Source organism: Dryas octopetala, chromosome 7 (genome assembly GCF_963921425.1).
Source record: "Dryas octopetala chromosome 7, drDryOcto1.1, whole genome shotgun sequence".
Classification (NCBI taxonomy): Eukaryota; Viridiplantae; Streptophyta; class Magnoliopsida; order Rosales; family Rosaceae; genus Dryas; species Dryas octopetala.
In genome coordinates this window covers 8,178,470-8,200,230 of record NC_141372.1, presented here as the reverse complement: position 1 = coordinate 8,200,230, position 21,761 = coordinate 8,178,470, and the positions used below count along the sequence as shown (strand labels likewise).

At 34.8% G+C, this 21,761-nt stretch overlaps 2 protein-coding genes across 2 annotated transcripts; one reads left to right on the top strand and one right to left on the bottom strand.

Annotated features, from left to right (window-relative positions):
* Positions 1-9,838: 9,838 nt before the first annotated feature.
* Positions 9,839-16,751, top strand: ILL6 (IAA-amino acid hydrolase ILR1-like 6). Its single transcript, XM_086249895.1, has 5 exons — positions 9,839-10,408; positions 11,040-11,165; positions 14,833-15,147; positions 15,235-15,363; positions 16,071-16,751. Exons 1-5 carry the CDS (start codon positions 9,890-9,892, stop codon positions 16,443-16,445), a joined length of 1,464 nt encoding a protein of 487 aa, XP_086106021.1. The 5' UTR covers positions 9,839-9,889; the 3' UTR covers positions 16,446-16,751.
* Positions 16,752-16,813: 62 nt separating this feature from the next.
* On the bottom strand, positions 16,814-20,277 carry HEMB2 (Aldolase superfamily protein). Its single transcript, XM_086249897.1, has 13 exons — positions 20,129-20,277; positions 19,741-20,053; positions 19,533-19,644; positions 19,359-19,432; positions 19,081-19,149; positions 18,928-19,011; positions 18,752-18,821; positions 18,594-18,649; positions 17,973-18,094; positions 17,624-17,695; positions 17,446-17,527; positions 17,283-17,360; positions 16,814-17,146 (listed from the first exon to the last, which is right to left on the bottom strand). Exons 2-13 carry the CDS (start codon positions 20,023-20,025, stop codon positions 16,979-16,981), a joined length of 1,272 nt encoding a protein of 423 aa, XP_086106023.1. The 5' UTR covers positions 20,026-20,053; positions 20,129-20,277; the 3' UTR covers positions 16,814-16,978.
* Positions 20,278-21,761: the final 1,484 nt, after the last annotated feature.

The following is a 21,761-nucleotide window of genomic DNA, read 5'->3' as shown; positions in this document are numbered from 1 at the left end:
CAATGACCGATGACGATCAGACGTGCTTCGACAATCTTGTCACCACCTGATCATCTCAACCATTGGTTCGGATCGGCCCGGCCCAATGACCGATCACGGTCAGACGTGCTTTGACAATCTTGTCACCACCTGATCATCTCAACCATTGGTTCGGCTCGGCCCGGCCCAATGACCGATCACGGTCAGACGTGCTTTGACAATCTTGTCACCACTTGATCATCTCAACCATTGGTTCGGCTCGGCCCGGCCCAATGACCGATCACGATTAGACGTGCTTCGACAATCTTGTCACCACCTGATCATCTCAACCATTGGTTCGGCTCGGCCCGGACCAATGACCGATGACGATCAGACGTGCTTCGACAATCTTGTCACCACCTGATCATCTCAACCATTGGTTCGGATCGGCCCAGCCCAATGACCGATCACGGTCAGACGTGCTTTGACAATCTTGTCACCACCTGATCATCTCAACCATTGGTTCGGCTCGGCCCGGCCCAATGACCGATCACGATTAGACGTGCTTCGACAATCTTGTCACCACCTGATCATCTCAACCATTGGTTCGGCTCGGCCCGGACCAATGACCGATCACGATCAGACGTGCTTCGACAATCTTGTCACCACCTGATCATCTCAACCATTGGTTCGGCTTGGCCCGGACCAATGACCGATCACGATCAGACGTGGATCTCCACGTCACCACATCAACTCAGTCCATTCCATTCCCAGTTCGGATCGGCTCGGCTTTGGTGATCGTCATCTCAAATCCTAGTTGCGGCCGGATTTCACTTGAGGGGATCACTGCACTACCTACCTGATCGGCTTGGCCGACTTGTCTAAATCCGATCCGATCACACATGGGTTTCACGTCTACACGTGAGGACATGTGTTCGGATCGGCTCGGCCTCCCATCGCCATCCTAAAGAAGATCACGTTGGGACGAACCGCCATACTCAAGTGCACCTGACGTGACTCTCTGACAGATAAGACATTCCAGCTCACAGCCATGACTATTGGGGCATTCCACCTGATCTTTCATCCTTGCATTCAATGCAGCATTGAATGCAAAGGAGGTGAGTAGCTGTGCATGCTACTAGTTATGACCGAACGCGTGGATCTCTCTCAGCCACTCAATCACATGCAGGTAACTTACTCTCCACACCTTCCCTTGTCTATATAAACCAAACTTATATGCACAAAGCCAGGATCCCATCCATCCCATCCATCCAGCCATCACAAAGCAAACACTTGCACAAACTTTGGCTTATAAAAAACACACTTGGACTTGCTGAGAATAAACCCAGAACATTTGCCTTGTTCTTCCCATTCTCCCAAGTTCATCACATGTTCTTCCTCACTTCCATTCAAACACCATCAAACACACATCACTGACTTCATCATCGGAGCGTGTTTGGCTGGTACCACACCGGTCCATCTCCTTTGATCTTGTGTTTGTCTACAGGAAGATCTCAATCAACATCCACGTCATCATCCGGCAAGGCTTCTGATCAGTCAAGTCACTTGTTCTAAGTTTGTTGCATCTACCTTACGGAAATTTGCATCAACACTATATTTATTGTATTTGTATTCTTTAAAATTTTGGATGAAATTTGTACGTGGCTCCTCTAGTTAAGATATTTGAATCATTGACCCCTTCATAAACAAAATAAAAATGATTGTTTTGTCCCTGCATGTAACCCCATCTTACAAGTAAGTGAAGAGGCATACAAATGTAGAGAGAGAGAGAGAGAGAGAGAGAGAGAGAGAGAGAGAGAGAGACATATAGAAGTGGAGTCTCATTTTGCACCCTACAAACTAACAAATAAATGAAGAATAAAAATTGAAAGTTTCATACTCAAAATCTCATCAAAACAAAATTCTGATATTATATTAAATCATCACAGAACTCAAAAAAATAAACTAATAGAAAATATAAGAGTTAAACCATTATAATTAAGCAATGTATATCCACTCACCCATCCCCACAATATATACGCAGATTTTGTGTCAAGGACTGAGGAATGGGTGCACTTGTACACGGAACCCTTTCCCATATATACCAAAACCAAAGACCTTGAAAGAGCTTCAATCATTTTCAAGCAGGCCAAGTTGTCAATCAGGATAGTGCATAAGAAGAAAAAACAAATGCAACTTGGAAAAGTCCTTGTTGTGGTCTTGCTTTCAAACACCTAATTCTCGTACTATTAGGATGGTATTGATCGATAACTCAATGAGTGGTGTTTGATTTCTTTGACGACTATAATCAAATATGCTGTTATTGTTGTTTTGCTTTTTAAGGTCCTCTCACTTACTCAAACAGGTACAACTTTCTATATATCATCCAATAAATTTAGAGAGAAGCCGCCTTCAACTCTTGATGCATGTGTGATATGTTTCATGTTCCTTTTCCTTTTTTTTTTTTTTTTTTTTTTTTTTTTTTTTTTTACAATTTAAATTTAGTGACGAAATTCAATAATTATCATGATGATCAAACTTTATATACGACAAAAAATAATTTTGGACATGATTAGACGAGAATTACTAGAGATGTAAAATAAATTGAGTTGACACAAACACAATATTAGTAAAACACGTCTAAAAATAAGGTTTAAAACGATACAATATATGTTGTGTCAATTGGACACAACATTTCTATTGAATTTGTCCTGGGGTATGAGTATTAAGCATGATTATGTAGTAAACACCTTGTCATGCATGGGCATATGTCAAACTAAAAGTTACATAGTTTATAGTTAGGAAATTTATGTCATACAACTACTTTTTGATACAACTACTTTTTGATTCTTGGAGGTTGACGAGTCATTTTTCTATTAGTAGAGTATGATTTTTTCACTATGCAATTACCCTATCAAATACGAACTTCACCCAATCAATAGAAGTAAGGCATGGAATTTAGGCACCTCATGTGCTTTTTGAGAGTTAGGTGACTCTTCAATAGTGAGCGGCTAGATCATATTTTTATTACCACATCATTAATTTACAGAACCCCAGCTGCTAGAAAAAGGTGAAAAATCATGACCACAATAGCAGACAGGAGACCAAGTCAAACTCCGCAATATCATGAAAAACAAGGCCAATAAAATTAATAATCTTTTCACTTTTGCAGAGATGATGTTTAATATGTTATTTAAAAAATAAACAGTTCTGATCATATACTGATATTGCTAAAATTAAAATTTGAAGGAGTTGGGTGACCTAAAGGTACCCCAATGGGTGACTCTCAAGTATTGTTCTTCAGAAAAGAACATGGGCTGTTTTTGAATTATTTTTGAATATTCATATTTAAAAATAGATTACCAAACACATTTTAAAATTTTAAAATGATTTAGGCCCCGTTTGGGATTGTTGTGGAGGATCCAAAAGTTGCTATGGATGACAATTCTCAATCATCAACAACAGTTTTGGTGTTTGGTAAAAAAATAAAAAAGTGATTTGCCCCACAATTCTCAACTCACCACAACAAAAATAGAAAGCAAGTTCATAGGTGCTTTTGAAAGCTGCAGTGAATCACAGCAACATTGAAAATTTTATTTTACCCATAATATCCTTATTTTAGTAATTATAAATAGCCACAGCAGTTTTACATTATAATTTACCAAACACCTTCATACTGCTTTTTATACTCACAACATTTTTGAAAAATATAGTTTACCAAACACTCAACTGCTTTACTTCACAGCTGCTTTACTTCACCGCTGCTTTTTCTCACAGCAATCCCAAACTAAGCCTTAGTGTTTTTGAAACTAAAAAATTGTTTTTAAATCTATTACCAAACAGGGCCTTAAGTCTTTTTTCTTTTCTTTTTGTGTCTTCTCTCTTCTTATGTCTATAGTTATCTATTTATTTAATAAAGTCTTTTTTCTTTTCTTTTTGTGTCTTCTCTCTTCTTATGTCTATAGTTATCTATTTATTTAATAACCAATTGGATGAATTAACGGTTTTTTATTTGATCAATTTCTTACAAAAATGATATTTAAATAATGATTAAAAAAATGAGCGATTTTGATTATACATAAAACTACACTGCAAAATAGATATAAGAACATAAAAGACAAAATGAAAAAAACAACTAGCATTCGTTTTTTTCTTGTCATCCAAAACAAAATTTTGAAAGAGATATAAGGTTTAAAGTTTATATTAATTAACAATTTTTAATTAATAAAAATTGAATCGTGAAAGCTTTTTCGTTATCTATACAATTTATAATAGGAAGTGTGTTTGTCAATGCCATGTGGGGGAGAGATTAATTATACTCATTACATTTAACAACTTTGATCATACACTTACCCCACCATCCACTTTGACTTCACATGTCCACTTTCTATCCACTTACTTTTTATCTTTCTACTATAAATTAAGATTACTACTTATGATGATTTGTGAATGATAATATATGTATCCGTATATTATTGTATTTTTTTAGAGGAATCATTGTAATTAAAAAAAAAAAATGCAAATCAAGAGCGGGTGGCCATTGTAGGGTTTGTTTGCTGTGTGTGTATTGATTGTGGAATGGCAAAAAGGCAGGGCTGCTACTTTCTATAAAAGAACAATACTAATTTCTATATATAGAAACAAACGATCGACCATAGGTCCATAGGTGTGGTCCAGTGGCAGCAGACCTTCTGAAACATCCACATATATGATGCTCACTTTGTTTTTCTCCTATTGATTTCCATTTTGCTTGAAAAATAGTGGATTTATTATCAATGTGCTAGAGTTCTACACACATAAAAAGGCAAAAAAAAATATATATATATATATATATATCATTTTTTAAGGAGTCATTTTCTCAACTCACCTACTTCAAAGTTCAATGTTCTTAAATTGTATTGAATTATAAATAATAAAAAGTCATTTACAAATAAATCAATAAATTTTTTTTAAAATTACAGGTTCTTTAATGTATTTTTTTATAAATTCATTTTAGTGTCTACTAACCAAAATAATAAAAAATAAGTTGTAATAAATTAATAGACATACACTTCCATACATATTTAGATTTGCATCAGCTTATCAGGTTTATGTTTCACTACTATGTATCAAAACAAGTTTTGAGGCCCAAAACTCGGGACCTAAACTTTAAGTCCATAAGCTTCAAAACTCTAATTCTAAACCTTAAACCTCATTTCTAAACCCTAAACCAAATTAAGGACAACGTTGTAATTGCACGTCTATAAATAATAAAAAAATGGAACGGACAAACTAGTATTGTATTTTATAACGCACCAAAATTCATTACATCAGCAAGTGGATTATGCCTATTGACTAAAGTTGTATAGAATTTCAAAACTTATTAACCCATATTTGTTAACTTTTTGTGATAATTTCGTCGAAATTATCAAAATTATCGAAATTTCAGCAGGTGAAAGAGGGGGCAGCGGCAGAGGGAGATGGTTTTAGGAGAAAAAGGTGGGGCGGAGGCAGGGGCAGCATAGGGGAGATCAAGGGAGAAAGAGGGGGGGCAGGGGGCGACATGGGGGAGATGTGGGATAAAAAGAGGAGGGAGAAAGAGGTGAGGGTGAGGGTGAGGGTGGGTTGGTGATGGAGATGCACAGAGAGAGAGAGAGAGAGAGAGAGAGAGAAAGAAAGAGAAAGAGAGAAAAAAAATAGAGAGAGAAAGGCACAAAGGATGAAGAAGAAAAAAAAACTGGAGAGTGAAGAGTGGAGACACACGAGAGAAAAGAAGGAAAGAAAAAGAAGGAAAAAAAAAAAGAAAAAAAAGAAAAGAAAAGGTTAAGGGTTGATTGAGGTTTGGGGCCTTGGGGCAATTGTAAAGAAAAAAAATGGTTTGGGATTTCGTTTGGCCGTTTTGGAGTTTCGTTTAGTTATTTTTAAACCCTAAACCAATTAAATCTAATATATTTCTATATAAAAAATAATTAAAAATACCCTAAAGGGCCTAAACCTTAATATCATATACCATATCATAAACAATATAGAGTATAAATTATAAAATATATAGGGTTTAGTGTATAGATTATAAAGTATAAATAATATACTAATTTCATTTACTCATTATACTAATTTTTTTTAACAGTATTTGTCTCCAGCGTGCATTATATTCATCTTATATCACATGAAACCTACTATATAATTTAATTTCTTCAATATTTTTTATTAATTTATTAAATAATATGTTAAATAAACATATGGTAAAGTTTCATTCAAAATTTTTGTATTTTGATAGCAATTTTCGTCGTTTCTGTCTAATTTTTGTCGAAATTTAAAAATCTTCGAAATTTTCCATCGAAATTTTCTCGAAACCCGAAATTTTATACCTTGCCTATATGAAAAAAATTAATGACTATTATGTAATATTGAAATATTTTATTAAGTTAAATAAAATTTGGTAAAAAAATTCCTAAAATACATTTTTTTTTTGGTCAAGATCCAAACTGCGCAACTACTTGTGTGGCTCAGGTTTAACAGAGTCACTTTACTTTACAATCTCCTCTTTCTTTATCTTAATTATCAACTTTAACGGACTTAGTTATACTTAGCAAATACAACAACTTGATACTAAATTTAATGACCCTTTTTTACTAAAAAATAATTATCCTTCATGCCATTTTGATTTTTGCATATGCATTATAGTTTTTCTGTTCACACTAGTTAAAAAATTACAATACTATTAAGTAATCAATTCACATATCACATAATATGTTAATTTGCACTCGTTTTAAATAAATGAGATTTAGAATAAATTTATACATAAACAGCACGTTACTACCTTAATTGAAAGCACCTATAAAATTGAAATAATTGTTTAATTAGATCTAATATTATTCGACCATCTATCAGCTTGAAGAAAATTTATGAAGTGTGACCATAACATACAAATTTTGCTTTGGAGGTCAAGTACATTAGTTAGTACGAGTTAGGGAAAAAAATAAGTAGAATGTGCCAATGTGGCCTATTCGTAGCACTGTGGTCCAAACCAATTTATATGATTATATATATTGTTTAACAGTTTAACTTCCGTTATATTGATGAGACATTTTATTAAATCTTGTAATTAATTAGTTTCCATACAATTAAGTTGAAGTATAGTGGTCACGAGTACTATGAATTACGTATTTCCAATGGTTGATTGTGATTGATTATGCAATATTGACGTGTAACATCAATTTTGTTTTTGTTTGAGGTGTTTATCTTGTTTTTTTTTTTTTTTTTTCAGTTTTTATTAAGAATTAATTATCTCCTACTACATGACAATTTTTATATTTACTCTCAACTATATATATTGTTTAAACTTAACAATAAGGTACTCGTATTTTGGGGGTCAGCTGTCCTTTACTAACCCACATTAAATAACCGTTTTTCCATTCTTTTATTTTTTTATAGAATATTTAATATTTATCTTTTTCTTTTTCAATATAGTTTGTATGTTGTTTAGCTCTGTTTTTAGAGTCTCTGTATTTCCAAATCTCACAAGCTCCAAATCTCTCTCTCTCTGTGCTTGATCGAAGCCTTCTAATGGATCTGCTCCGAGCTTGATCGAAGCCTTCTAAATCTGCTCTGACCACTCCGACTTCTCCTCGATTAGGGATGATCACAGCTTGTGGTACGTAGACTCCTACTTTGATTTCTTATCAGTAGAAGGTTCTTGATTAAGCTCAATTTCTGAAACTGCAATTTTTGGAACATTGCAAGTGAACTGAAACTACAATTTATCGGAGTTGCAGTTACTAACTGCAGTTTCTGAAACTGTAAATGAACTGAAACTGCAGTTTATTTGAGTTGCAAGCTTGCAATTGCAGTGTAAGTGAAACTGCAGTTTATTGGAGTTGCAAGCTTGCAGTTGCAGTTACTAACTGCAAGTGAAACTGTAGTTTTTGAAACTGCAAAGTGAACTGAAACTGCAGTTTTTTTGGAATTGCAGGCTTGCAGTTGTAGAACGATACTTGTGAGTGAAGATGAACAATTGTCGATTTGGTAAAGTTGAAGAAAAAGATCGATTTGGCAAACAAAAGAAGAAGATCAGTTTTGAGCTGTTTGTGTAGTTGGTTTGGTTGTGATGTGTTTCTTTTGGAAGATTTCCGCATGTTATATTTTGGGCTGGTAGATAGTGTCCGCAAGTTAATAAAAATAGATTGAGTGGTTTTTGTTAATATTTTGTTTTGTTAGTACCTTATAACAATCTAGTAGTGATCTAGTTTTCGTACGTGTAATTAGAACTCATTAAGTATATGTGGCCACATGCTTCATTTTGTCTTGAAAAAAGACACAAAGCCAATTGGTGGTTTTAAACTTTTAATTAGCATTAATTAGGATAATGCATCTATCAACATATAATGTTGGTTTTGTTGGCCCATCCAATTAATGACATATGTCACATTCTACCAAAGACTCACATGCTTCCTATGCATTAAAAACTCATATTCTATCTAATATATATGGAATATTATCTTTAAAAAAAAATTAGCATCAATTGTTTATAAAGAGTGGCAAAGAAGTGGTTTTTTGCCATCAATGAAAATGAACTTTAGGTCTCCATGTTTATTGACTATTTTTGCTCGAACTCCACATTTATTTCATTGTTATAAGAATGTGACAAGTTTAAATGGACCATTCAACTATACAAAAGCAAGTACATGATATGTGTTTAAATTCATTATTAATTTAATGATGTTTTTTTTCATTTTATTATCGGAGATTTATGTTTAAAATTCATACCCAAATAAAAAAGTAAAAAAAAAAAAAGGTAAAGATATTTTACAGATGAAAGGATTAAACGGTGCTTATTAAATAGTAGGAAAAAACTTACCTATAATAAGGATATAAACTAATTTGACATCCCATAAGATAAGTTTTATCTTGAAATTGGAAAATTTTTTTATGTAATAAAGTATAAAAGCATATGTGTCATTATGTTATTGGGTTGAGATACCAAATAAGTCATATCTCTATTATATGAAAGTTTCTCTCTAAATAGGAAACTCAACCAAATGGAGAAGTAGTAGATATATAAGAGAAACACATAATTCCAATTTTTTACTTGTTTTGTTTTTTTGTTTGTTTGTTTATATTTGATTTTCAATTGTATTTACTATTCAATGACAAAGAATAAAATATTAAAATAAATTTGTAACACTTTTAAGATGCAAGTGGAGTCACATAAATGATAAACCTTTGATTAACATTACATAATTAAAATCAATAGAAATAATAACAAAATAAATAAGGTTAAATAAAAAAATGATACATGAACTTACAGTGAATCTCAATTTGGTCAATTAATTATAAAAAGTGTCAATTTAGTTCATGAACTTTTCAAATTATATCAAAACAGTACAAATGTTAACTTCCATAAAAAAATTTAATGAAAAATTGTCATTTGCACAATAAGTGACTACATTTTTAAAGCTATTTCAGTCTGTTTATGACATTTTCATGTGACTAATTTTTGATAAAAATTAACGTTTGTATTACTTTGGTACAACTTGAAAAATTTGTAGATTAAATAGACAATTTTATAATTAATGAATCAAATTGAGAATTAATGTAAAATTTATAGACTATTTTAATATTTAACTCAAACAAATAGAGAATCTAAATTAAAAAAATAAAAATAAAAAGGGTCCCATCAAAACCGATCCCATAGTGGTGAGCTCCTACCCATATGTCATTCGACTTTGGATTGGATGCCTCTCACCTAAGAGAAGTAGAGAACTACTCTTTTTCTCCTATGACAAAAAAAAAACATATATATTCTCCTCCACGTGCTTAAATTCCTTCCTCCTTCGGTCTCCCTTGTTTATCCCCACGTGCTCAAAACTCTCCCCCTCCCATAAGTAAACCCCCCTCATCCCTCTCTCTCACCATTTCCATTCCACATCCCCTTCTCTCTCATCCCGCGAAAATGAATTCTAATCAAAGAATAAAAATAATCTTCGCAAACTCACTCTTAATCTCCGTCTTCGTTCTCAGCTCGTTGACACCGCCGGCGGAGCCGACGATTTCAACTTCCGGCGAGCACGACCACCTGATTTTCGACCTCGAGGACTGTTGCCTCAGCTGCAAGCCAAACACCGAATCAGCTGGCAAAAACCGGAGTCTCCACACCCTAACCTCTCCTCCACCGCCGCCGTCGCCGACGAGCTGCGAGGTTTGGACCGATGCTTGCTCCGAAGCGGTCCTGAGCTTCGCGAAGCAGCCGGAGAACGTGGAGTGGTTGAAGAAGATAAGGAGGAGGATCCACGAGAATCCGGAGCTCGCGTTCGAGGAGCACGAGACGAGTCGGTTGATCCGGGCCGAGTTGCACCGGATGGACATCGGTTACCGGTTCCCGCTGGCCAAGACCGGAATCCGAGCTTGGATCGGAACCGGCGGTCCGCCTTTCGTGGCCGTCAGAGCTGACATGGATGCTCTTCCGATCCAGGTATTAATTTATACCTTCAGGCTCCAACTTCAAGTTGAAGACAACTGCCTACTGTGTCAAAGAAGCTTAAACTATTCTCTCTTTTTTTATTATTTAACAAATATATATTTTTTTTTTTCTAATAACAAATTTTTTTTTGTTTATTAAATAAACTTTGGAGGCCAACTTTAGAATTTTTAGAATAGTAGTATGTTAGATAACTTAGATTGGTTTATGCATAAAATAAACTTGCATTTGAGTTCTTAATTCTAAAACTGAAATTTACCCAAGTTTTCTAATATTTTTAATTTTATTTTAAAATATTGAAACGGAAATTAATAAAAATCTTACAGGTGTCATCTAGTCAATGTATATACATTTTAAGTAACTCTTGCACTGTACGTATGTACATTTTTGGCTTGTACCTCACAAATCGTTAAACACATTAATGTTCAAAAGTATATAGGTGTCAGAAATAATGTGGTTGAAAGATAAGGAGAAAATATGTGAATAAAAGATAAAATAATGTTGTAGCATTGTCTTTATTAATGTGGTTGGCTGGTTGCAAGCAAGACATACAAGTAATGATAATATTGAGAAAATAAATAATAAAATAGGATTAATGTGAGAATATTAATTATATATTTTGTAGGAGGCAGTGGAATGGGAGCACAAGAGCAAAGTTGCGGGGAAAATGCACGCTTGTGGACACGATGCGCATGTGACCATGCTCATCGGCGCTGCCAAGATTTTGAAGAGCCGTGAGCATCTTTTGAAGGTAATTTCATAATTTGGCTTCAAATAATTAATTTCTTGCACTAATTATTAATTAAACTCAATGAGAATTAAGAGTTGTATGTTAATATTTGTTATATAAATTATATCTATGGCTCCGTTAAAGTCATCTACCTTTAACGGACAACTGTGGCAGATTTTGTCTTTTGCTTGAGTTCAGTTATTGCTGGCCGGTTAGTGGTTGCTTTAAAAATGGGGCCATGACTCATGAGTTACACGAAGCCCGATGGCTTCCTTTTACATTCATTTTGGCTTCGGTCATTTCCTTTGCTCATTCTTCACATGTGCTCATGAATTGAAAGTTGGTCTGTGGATTCTTCCATTGGAAAATAAAAAAAAACCAAAAAGAACAGAACTGACAGAAGCATTTTTCTCTTCCATTGATTATTATTTTATTTCTTTTATCATTTTTTATATATTCAAAGAATTAGTGTGGTGTTTGCATGAGATGTAGAGAAATAAAGGGCTCAAAAATCTATACTCTATTATAATCTATGATAAAACAAAGGACCCGTCCGATCTAAGTTTAAAAAACATATATACGCATGTAAGCTCAATCCATATTTAAAAAACTTAATTTAGTGCAATTTATTGGGTTAAAGGTTCTTTTTTGTTCTCCCCAAAAGCATTTACATAGTATCATCAGCTACGTTGTCCTTAGAAAGTTGAAAGGTGCATTCTCTCGTTGGAGTCCATTAGAAGGAATAATTATGAATCCAGTTAATCTTCTTTCTTTAAGTTTGCTTTTCTTTGTGTCGTTTTTTTTTTAAATCGTCAAGAACTTTTCTGAATTAGAGTATCACATTGTATGGACAACATTGATTTACAAATGCAACAAGAGATAAATGGTCCTAAGATTCCTTGTTGAGTTGGGTGTATCCTTAAAGTTGTTTTTACTATATTGGCTCTAACATTGACTCACTACTATGCTTGTCATGTTGGGCTTGACGTATGGACAAAGATTTCCTTCTATATATCATTCATTTTAAACCCTCTAAATCCGAAAAATTGTTCAATAAGACATGGCGATGTAGTCTCCTTTTACATTATGGGGGTCACATCCACAATATTTGCAAGTACTACATTATTTGTGTGAAAGGTGAAAATAGAGAAATGCCAAATAGGGAAAGACCACTTGGAGTCTATAGATAATCACTGAATCATTAACTCTTAGCTTGTGAGTATTCAACCATGAATTCTGATGTATATACATATCTTTGTACTTGGTTATACCAAATAGAATAGTCAACATTTGTTGTTGTCCTAGAGTGTGACCTAACATGTGGATTAATTAATTAGGGTGTCGCGGTCTAAAGTTAGGAATACTAAATGTTTGGGAATCGATTGAGAATATAATAATCAATGTACTAGTCTGTTTCTTGCTGGTAATAACTCTGTTCATCAATGCTTAAGTTATGGGTCAAGTGTTGGGATCAATATTATCCATATAAAAAATCAAATTGCTTTCATCGAGGAAAGTGTTGGTTTAGGTGTATAACTAGTACTTGGACTAGAAGAGGCCCTGTAGGCTGTAGATGATAGGAGTGTACGTTTGAACTGTTTAAAATATAGTGCATCAGGTTTCGGCAAGAATAACTTACATGTTCCTGTAACTGTCTTTTGTTCCTGTTATAAAGACATGTGTTATCTCAATTAGAGAGAGAGAAAGAAAGAGGGAGAGAGAAAGAGAGAGAAGGGGGGAGGGGATAGGGCATACCTGCGTTGCAGGTAAGTCCTTCTCGGTTTGGGTAGATGCACCCCTCGGTGTACCTGTTTGACTGTCATTACCTCTAACTCTTTAAGCTTCAGCTACATGCGAAGATTGGACCATATTTTAGTGTGTAATCATCTTAATAAGTCTAATTAATTGACTAGTCTATATTGCTACATATGCCTTTCATCATATTTATTGTTTGGACTTCATTTCTAATAAAGATGAAACTCATCTATATGTAAATATGTTTCACCGATTTATGTGGCCATTGGTTTTTCCTAAATGCTTATTATTGAGAGATTACAATGATCTACAAATATGAGTGAAATAAAAACTCAATATCCAATCCACTACTGGTTAGTATTGTGGAATTCTTTATAGAACATGTCTTATGAGATTTCCTCTTAATTCTCACAATTAGGTGAAATTCAAAAACATAAAACTTGGTGCGTACATTATGAGAGAAAGACCCACAAAAAATACTCTGTATAGGAATTAGTCAGTGGACTAATCTATCATAAACCTCCAGATGTACTAGTCAGGTCAAATTGGGTGGTTTGACTTGAATTGATCCAGTCCTTGACAAGATATACTATTTTGGTGTGTACTGTGTAGTCCGCTTAAATAAGTCTAATTAATTGTCTAGTCTATATATGCCTTTGATCATATTTATTGTGCCAACTACATTGTTAATATGGATGAGACTTATTTGTACATATATGTCTGATTGATTTGGTACTGGTCTTCCTAAATAGCTCTTGTTGAGAGATTAAAAGGATTTATAAACTAATTTTGAGTTGAATGTTTTAATTTTTTATAAATTCTTCTATAAAAGATGCTTTATGAAACTTCCTCTCATACTGAGGTGAAATCCACAAACATGATTCCGTACATTATTGTGAGAGAATGCCAGATAAGGAATGAGCCATATAAGAATTATTCAGTGGATTAATCTATAATAAATTAGGATAAACCATCCGAAACATATTTTTTTTCTAAGAATAACCCACCATAATTTTTAAGTTTAACCCTTTGACTAGTGTCCACGTAAGTAACTTTCTTTATATTGTTAGATGAGTCAACTTAATTTAAAACTAAAAGTTTGTTTTTTTCTAAAATACCCTTTACCATATTTAGGGAATATTACGAGTAGTTAATGCTATTTATCTCTATTAATTAATAATATTTCAGTTTTTTTTATTGAAATGATATTATCGTTAATTACTTGTTTCAACTTTGAACTTTTTTTTTTATTTTGAAAATTAGTTTTGCTATATCATATTTAATATCAAAGTTATATAATATTAATAATAGAAAACTACCCAAAAAAGAATATAAGATTAACGAAGATACTTCTTTTGAGCACCTACTAGACTTTGTTCGTATTTATTTTGTACACCTATTGATTTTTTCATGTTTATTTTATGCACCTACTAGTTTTTTTTAGTAATAATAATCTAGACAAATTAATGAACCTATATGAATTAAAACACCTACATTATAATGAACCTACAAACAATTCTTAGTTGTAGGTTCCTTATTTGACTCAATTATATATATATATATATCACATGCCTTAAATTAAGTATTTTAATGAATTTTAGGGGATTCATTTTCTAGGAAAATTGGAGAATTAATGGCAATTAAAGAGTGACATAATTTGAAAACAAATATTAATTACATAATGGCATAATTTGTAAATAGTAAAAATCTAATGGAATATTGTTATCCTACGTGATGATTTTAAATATGGGCTTTAATTATTTTAAAAAAAAGTAATGGTGTTAGACTCTAAAAAAATGCAATTTAATGGACTAATATGGAAATCACCCATTAATCTATCATAAACCTTGAGAAATACTAGTGAGGTCAAATTAGGTGGTTTGACTTGAGTTGACCGAGTCCTTGACTAAAATACACTGTTGCAATGACACAGGGAACAGTAATATTGCTATTCCAGCCAGCAGAGGAAGCTGGCAATGGTGCAAAGCGAATGATTGGAGATGGGGCTTTGGAGGATGTGGAGGCCATATTTGCAGCTCACGTATCCCATCAGCACCCTACTGGCCTCATTGGGTCAAGGCCTGGTCCTTTGCTTGCCGGCTGTGGCTTCTTCCGAGTTGTTATTACTGGAAAGACAGGCCACGCCCAAAACCCTCACCACTCTGTCGACCCCGTCTTGGCAGCCTCCGCCGCCGTCATCAGCTTACAAGGCATCGTGTCCCGCGAAGCCAATCCTATGGACTCCCAGGTGCATTTCAATTTCATTTCATTTTGCTTAATTTCGATCTGTATTGCCCATTTCTAATACCCTGCTTGCTGTTTTACTATAACTCAGGTGGTGTCTGTGACTGCATTCAATGGAGGAGATGATCTTGACATGATACCAAACACTGTGGTACTTGGTGGTACTTTCAGGGCTTTCTCCAACACAAGCTTCTACCAACTGCTTCAAAGAATTGAAGAGGTTTGTTATCAAACACATTCTCATCCACCACTTTTATTTGGTTCTAAGGGTCACATCACATGCCTTTTGTTGATAATATATAGACTTACAGAAATTTTTTTGGTAACTTGAGGGGACCAACCTCTATGTTAGTATGTTGTGAGCAAAAGCAGTTCTTTTAAGAGTGGTCCCCATTCTAATGATTGATTTGTTAGATAATGACTAGAACCAAACACTTAGCTCACAGAGAGATTGAGTTAATGCGTATCAAGCTAGCATTCTCTATACGGGTAATCTCATCTTCCATGGGAGAAGACAAAAAAATGGATATAATATAGGTACAGTTGTTCAAATGGGAGAAAGTTTGACCAACAGTGAGGGTGGATGTTCAATTACCGTTGGATCGGTTAATTAATTGTATTAGATCCAATTGTTGAGTACAATAGGTGTTCAATGATGCTCAAAATTTGTCTCTTAATTGAGCAATACTCATAATATAGGTGTAGTCCCACCTCAAATGTAACATGATAAGTGATAAGTGAGGATGAGAGTTAGAGGTTAAGAATCTAAAAGCTCCTGAAATCAAAAGTTCTAATAGCATATTAGACAACCACTCGACACAAAAACTTAAGCTGTTTAGAAATGTATGAATGCATATCAAACTAACATGATTTCCCAAATCTTTGGAGGATTAAGCTGACGAGCACAATCTGTATTGTGATAAACAGGTATTTGTGGAACAGGCAAGCGTTTACAGGTGCTCAGCAACAGTGGACTTCTTCAAAGACCAGAACACCATTTACCCCCCCACGGTGAACGATGAGAAAATGCATGAGCATGTGAGAAAAGTGGCCATGGATTTGTTGGGTCCAACTAACTTCAGGGTGGTGCCACCAATGATGGGTGCTGAGGACTTCTCCTTCTACTCAGAGGTCATCCCTGCAGGCTTCTTCTACATAGGGATAAGGAACGAGACCTTGGGCTCCACACACACAGGCCACTCACCTTATTTCTTCATTGATGAAGATGTTCTACCAATAGGGGCAGCAACTCATGCCACTATTGCAGAAAGATACCTCAATGAGCATGGGCAGTTTAGGTAATTCAGCTGCCCAGTGCATGCCAAAAGTTAATGTGTTTTAATGGGCACATAAGCATTAATGAGTATCATGCCTAATGTGCTCTTTAAATTTTGGTATTAGGGTTAGGGGACGAGTACAGGGAAAGATTTGTCCCTTTTCATGGTGTAAAGGGTCTAGAATAGCATTTTCTGCTGGTTAATGTTGTAAATTGTAATACTCTGGTGTTGCAAAGTACGAGTAGTTCATTTTCGTAAGTGCGAAATACTTAAAACGAAACGAAATGGAGCAATACTGTGGGGGAATGTGAACAGCTCCCTTTTTATTTCATTTACTGATGAAATTATAGGAAAAAGAAAAGATTGGTGTTAGGATATACCTTAGCACTGAAATTCCAAGACAATGAAACCACTCTTATTCAATCGCATTTCTTTTATTCAATTTAAGACGAACTACAAAGAGTGGGACATTTCATTTCCAGTTCAACTCAATTCTACTACGACATACAAGACAAGCTCTCAAAAGTTCCATCGACAAACAATCCCAGTTTACTAGGCTCACCTCTTCTCGCCACATAAGCATCTTGCAGCTTGTAGGGCAAAATATGTAAGGATTATGTCAGCACCTGCCCTTCGTAGACACATGAGCGATTCCATCATAACCTTTTCTTCGTCAATCATTTTGAGAACGCCACCAGCCTTGATCATTGAATACTCACCAGAAACCTGCATCCATGATTTTACAGCAATATGGGACTTGTATAGGCGTTTGATTTTTGAAGCTTGATATGGGATAAAGATAGACAAAAATTTCTGTTCAGGAATGAAATGATGAATTAAGGTCACATATGACAAGATTCACCTGATATGCAGCAACAGGCAAGGGAGAGCTATCCCGGAGTAATCTTATGATATCTAAATATGGCAGACCAGGTTTAACCTGTGAACCACATAATGCATAATTTTAGAACAACTAGAGTTTCTGCCATTAAGTAAACATGCTCAAAGATCCAAGCAATACCAACCAGGAGAATATCAGCTCCTTCAGACTCATCTTCACGTGCCTCAACCAAAGCCTCTCTATAATTTGCTGGGTTCATCTGATAACTTTTGTTTTTCAAACCAGATTTATATGCCAAGTCAGAACCAGACACATTATAACAATGACATTAGCATAAGGTTTAACTTCAATGGACTACATACGTTTTCTTGTCACCAAAACGTGGATTTGAGTCCAGTGCTTCCCGAAATGGACCATAGAATGAACTTGCATACCTGTTTACAATGTAATAGATATCAAAATGCTTAAAAGAGCGAACAAGACTGAATCACAAAAATCTACCAACTGCTATCCAACTAACTAAAAATTTCTAATATATGTAAACTGAATGACAGATCTTCAATAAAAGAATAAATCTCATGAATTGCAACTTGATAAAATCTACATGAAAAATGAAAAAAGAAAATTGTGTATCTGGTTGTGTGCTTAAAAAATAATGAAATTATCATTAATGATTAACAAAAAATAATTGTAATGACAAAATCAACTTACTTTGCTGTATAGGACATGATAGAAACATGCTGAAAACCTTCAGCATCAAGAGCGGTTCGAAGAGCTCCTACACGGCCATCCATCATGTCACTGGGACTGACAACGTCTGCTCCAGCTCGGGCCTATTGATAGAAGTAAAGAAGCCAAATAAAACCAAATTAAAGCTGCTCAGGTCATATCAGTCTGTAATGCATAGCAGTTAGCACATCAAATATACTAACACCATTAATGGTATAATTGGAAACCTATGCCATAGTTGCTAAATTATCCCTAACCTGCTCAAGATTTATTTGCTATATATATCACTGAGGGAAACTGTTCCTACTAGCTCACTAAAAGCACTTGAAACATCACTTTAATCCAATTTAACTTCTATTCAACATTTACATCAGGAACAAAGTGGCTTATTCTTTTACTTTGGATAGATTTAAAGTGACCGCTGATCTCAGAGCACCCACAACCAAAAAATAAAAAAATAAAAAAATGGTAAGAGAAGAGTAATAACAACAAATAAAGAAAATTACTGACCCTTGAGAAACCTTAGGGTAGGTTACTGATTTTTTCCACTGAATATGTTTTGACAATTGTAAAATTACTCCAGAGTTAATCCACCACAATTACCTGGGAAACAGCTTGTTTACATAATTGATGCACTGTCTCATCATTCATTATAACTCCTACAACATTAAGAATGAGTATTGCAATTAATAACACAATGTGTGAAAAAAAAAAAATTACATCTTTCAGTAAGAGAACTGCTCATGGCATATCTGCCTTACCATCTTCTCTAACAATACCATCATGCCCGTCAGAGGAATATGGATCCAAAGCAACATCAGTGTAGATAACCTGATGAATACAACAAATCACAAAAAATGACATACTTCCACACATGAAGCACTGAAATGCATAAGGCCAATTTGACTTGAACACCAAATGAAGTGCGTAGACTTACAAGATCAGGGTATTTGTCCTTGAGCAACCGGATTGCTCGGGGCACTAAACCATTGTTGTTGTAGGCTTCATCACCTGTTGAGTTCTAAAAGGCAACAACCAATTACATTACACATCCTACAAAATACTTGAGGAAATGCACGAGAGTAAAAACCTTTAAAGCATCCGGAATTTTGGGGAAGAGCACAATACTATTGACACCAACATCTCGAGCCTTTGAAACCTGCTCCAGACAAGGCTAAATCAGAAACAATGATCCCAAATACCATTGAATAGATTATATTTAGACAATGTAGGAAACTTAAAGCAAACATTCGCGTATGCAATCCACTTAGCAAAGACTTAACACCGCCACCCGGTTACTGAAAGTCGAAAACCTTTGAGCTAGTGCAAAGAAACTTAAACAGAAGCAGATAGAGAGAGCTACTTCACCTCTTCCACAAGTCCATGTCTCCACCCAAGCCTGTAACATCCAGGCATAGCTCCAATAGGCGTGTCTTCCTGACCTGCACGAATTGCACACCATGCAAATTGAGATAAGGTTCATCCATGAACATACAGTAACAGCAAATGGGTCGAAAGCAATACACTATCAAAAGCACAAACCTTCATGAATGAAAAGAGGGTACACAAAATTCGCAGGCGACAAGCTCGTTTCCTGAAATGCTGCTCTGAGTGCAGGTGACCTCCGGTTACGACGAGGTCGGCGACTGAGCGGCTGAGATATAAAAACGACGAAAACCCATCAAAAACGACAACCCAATATCGGCGTTTTGAAAATGTAATAGTGAAAAAGATGTTGGGGGCTACATACAAGCGAAGGCACCACCGGAGTGCCAGCTGGTGCGGCGGGCTTAGGCGTCGCTGGCGGCGCTTGTGGGGCGTTTCCAGCCACTACGGCGGCCTCGCACTCGGCGTCGCTCAGTCGGGTCTTCCCGATGGGTCCATCGCTGCCGTCGCTGGCTCTCACGGTGAAGAGGCGCGGCGGGCAAAACTTGATCTGGGTCCGACCCGAATTCAGTTTTATGGGTTTTGAGGGTCTGAGACCGGCGTAATCCAAACCCTTGATGGGTCCCACGTTAACAAAGGTGGAAGCCATGAAACAGAGTGTATGTTGCGTTTGGTTGCTGAGAAAATTAGAAATTCAGTGTCTTTAGGATCGAATAGAAAGTTTACGAAGAATTCTGACATGAAAGGCTTACCTTGGAAGGGAGGAAGGAGCTGAAGGATGGGGATAGGTGAAAGCCAATGGGAAGAGGGGTGTAGGGGAAAGATGGATATGGACGCTGACAGAGGATCCGTCAATCTCTATCTTCAATCCAAACCCACTCAACAGACAAGACACGTTGAAACATCGTTGTTTAGTTTTATTTTACTTTTTTTTTTTAGGACAATTCTATATGCGCGCGTTAAATTAATATGGCCACCGCCACCTACACAAATGTTTTATTTTGGGTCAAACCAAATCATAAAAAGTCTAGAAGTAAGGATCATTCACAAAATAGTCCACTTCAATCCATAATTTGATCAACTTTAACGCAATTTTCGTCAGGAGTTGGAATGCTCCTAGTCAGTGACATGATGTGATTCGGTGTAAAATTATCATAGTTTTGGAGTTCAAAGTTGTTTTTTCTTTGATTGTATTAATGTATTAATATTGTGAAAAAACATATAACAAAAAATCATTTTAGCAGTTATTATTTTGACGTAATTGTCAAATGTTAAAATGCTCGACATAAAATTCAAATGTTTACTTAAAACAAGATTATGCTGTTCAATTTTTGGAACACTTGTACTATTATGTGCATGATTTCTTTTACAATAAATAATAAAAAAGTTAAGTTTTTCGGTTAATCTAATTTGTCAGAATGAGATAGGGTAATGAATTAAGATTATGATAGGTTCCGAATTCGATTCCCTTTATGTAAAAAAAAAAACAATGATAAAAAGTGTTCACTTAGGACGGCCTATGATAAAATATCTCACCTAAAGTGATTAATGTAAAAAACGTACACCTTTATTTTTAAAAATGTTAAAAAAACTCACGATATAAACATACAGAGTGAGCGCTCCATTACCTTTTGTATTTGTGCAAGGCCGAACACTCGACGGTTCCCTTTTTTTTTTTATTCACTACTGGACGATTAAAACTATTGATTTTGGTGAATATATAATTTGGTTTTTTTTCTTTTTCTACTAAACAGTTTCAACCTTGAAACTATTCAATAATAACATATAAAATTAAGGTGAATGTGATTCTAAAAGATTGAAGTTTTTTTGTTTTTAATTATTTCATTCATTTTTCACATGTATATGTAAAAAAAAAAAAACATAAGACATTTGTGCAAATATCATTTTTATACGACTTCGTATTGAAACTGTTTCATTGCATTGTGATGAAATTGTTCACAAAAACAAAAGGCGTTGATCACTCGATAAATAGTATCGAGCGCACACTCATTAAAAAATAGATTGGCTTAATACCCGCATGTAAACCGTTTTGTCTTTAAAGGTTATGTTTTAGGCTATAAAAATAATGTCCCAAGATTGTAAAAAGTATAAAACACAAGAACTAAATTGGAAAAATTGAAACTATGAGAACCAAATGTGCTTTCGAGTCAAAAACACAGGGACCAAAAGTGTAATTTACCCAAAATAAAAAAAGCCCTTTCTCTTATTTGCACTTATCCATCAATTGTCCTATAAAATTCTTCTTGTTTCTAATTGTAAAGGGCTTACAATTTCTTTTGGATAAGGAAGCATAAAGTTGTGCTATGTTGATCAAATCTTCGGCTGCATTAGAAGCTGCTCCGAATATAAATCCTAAGCTCATTA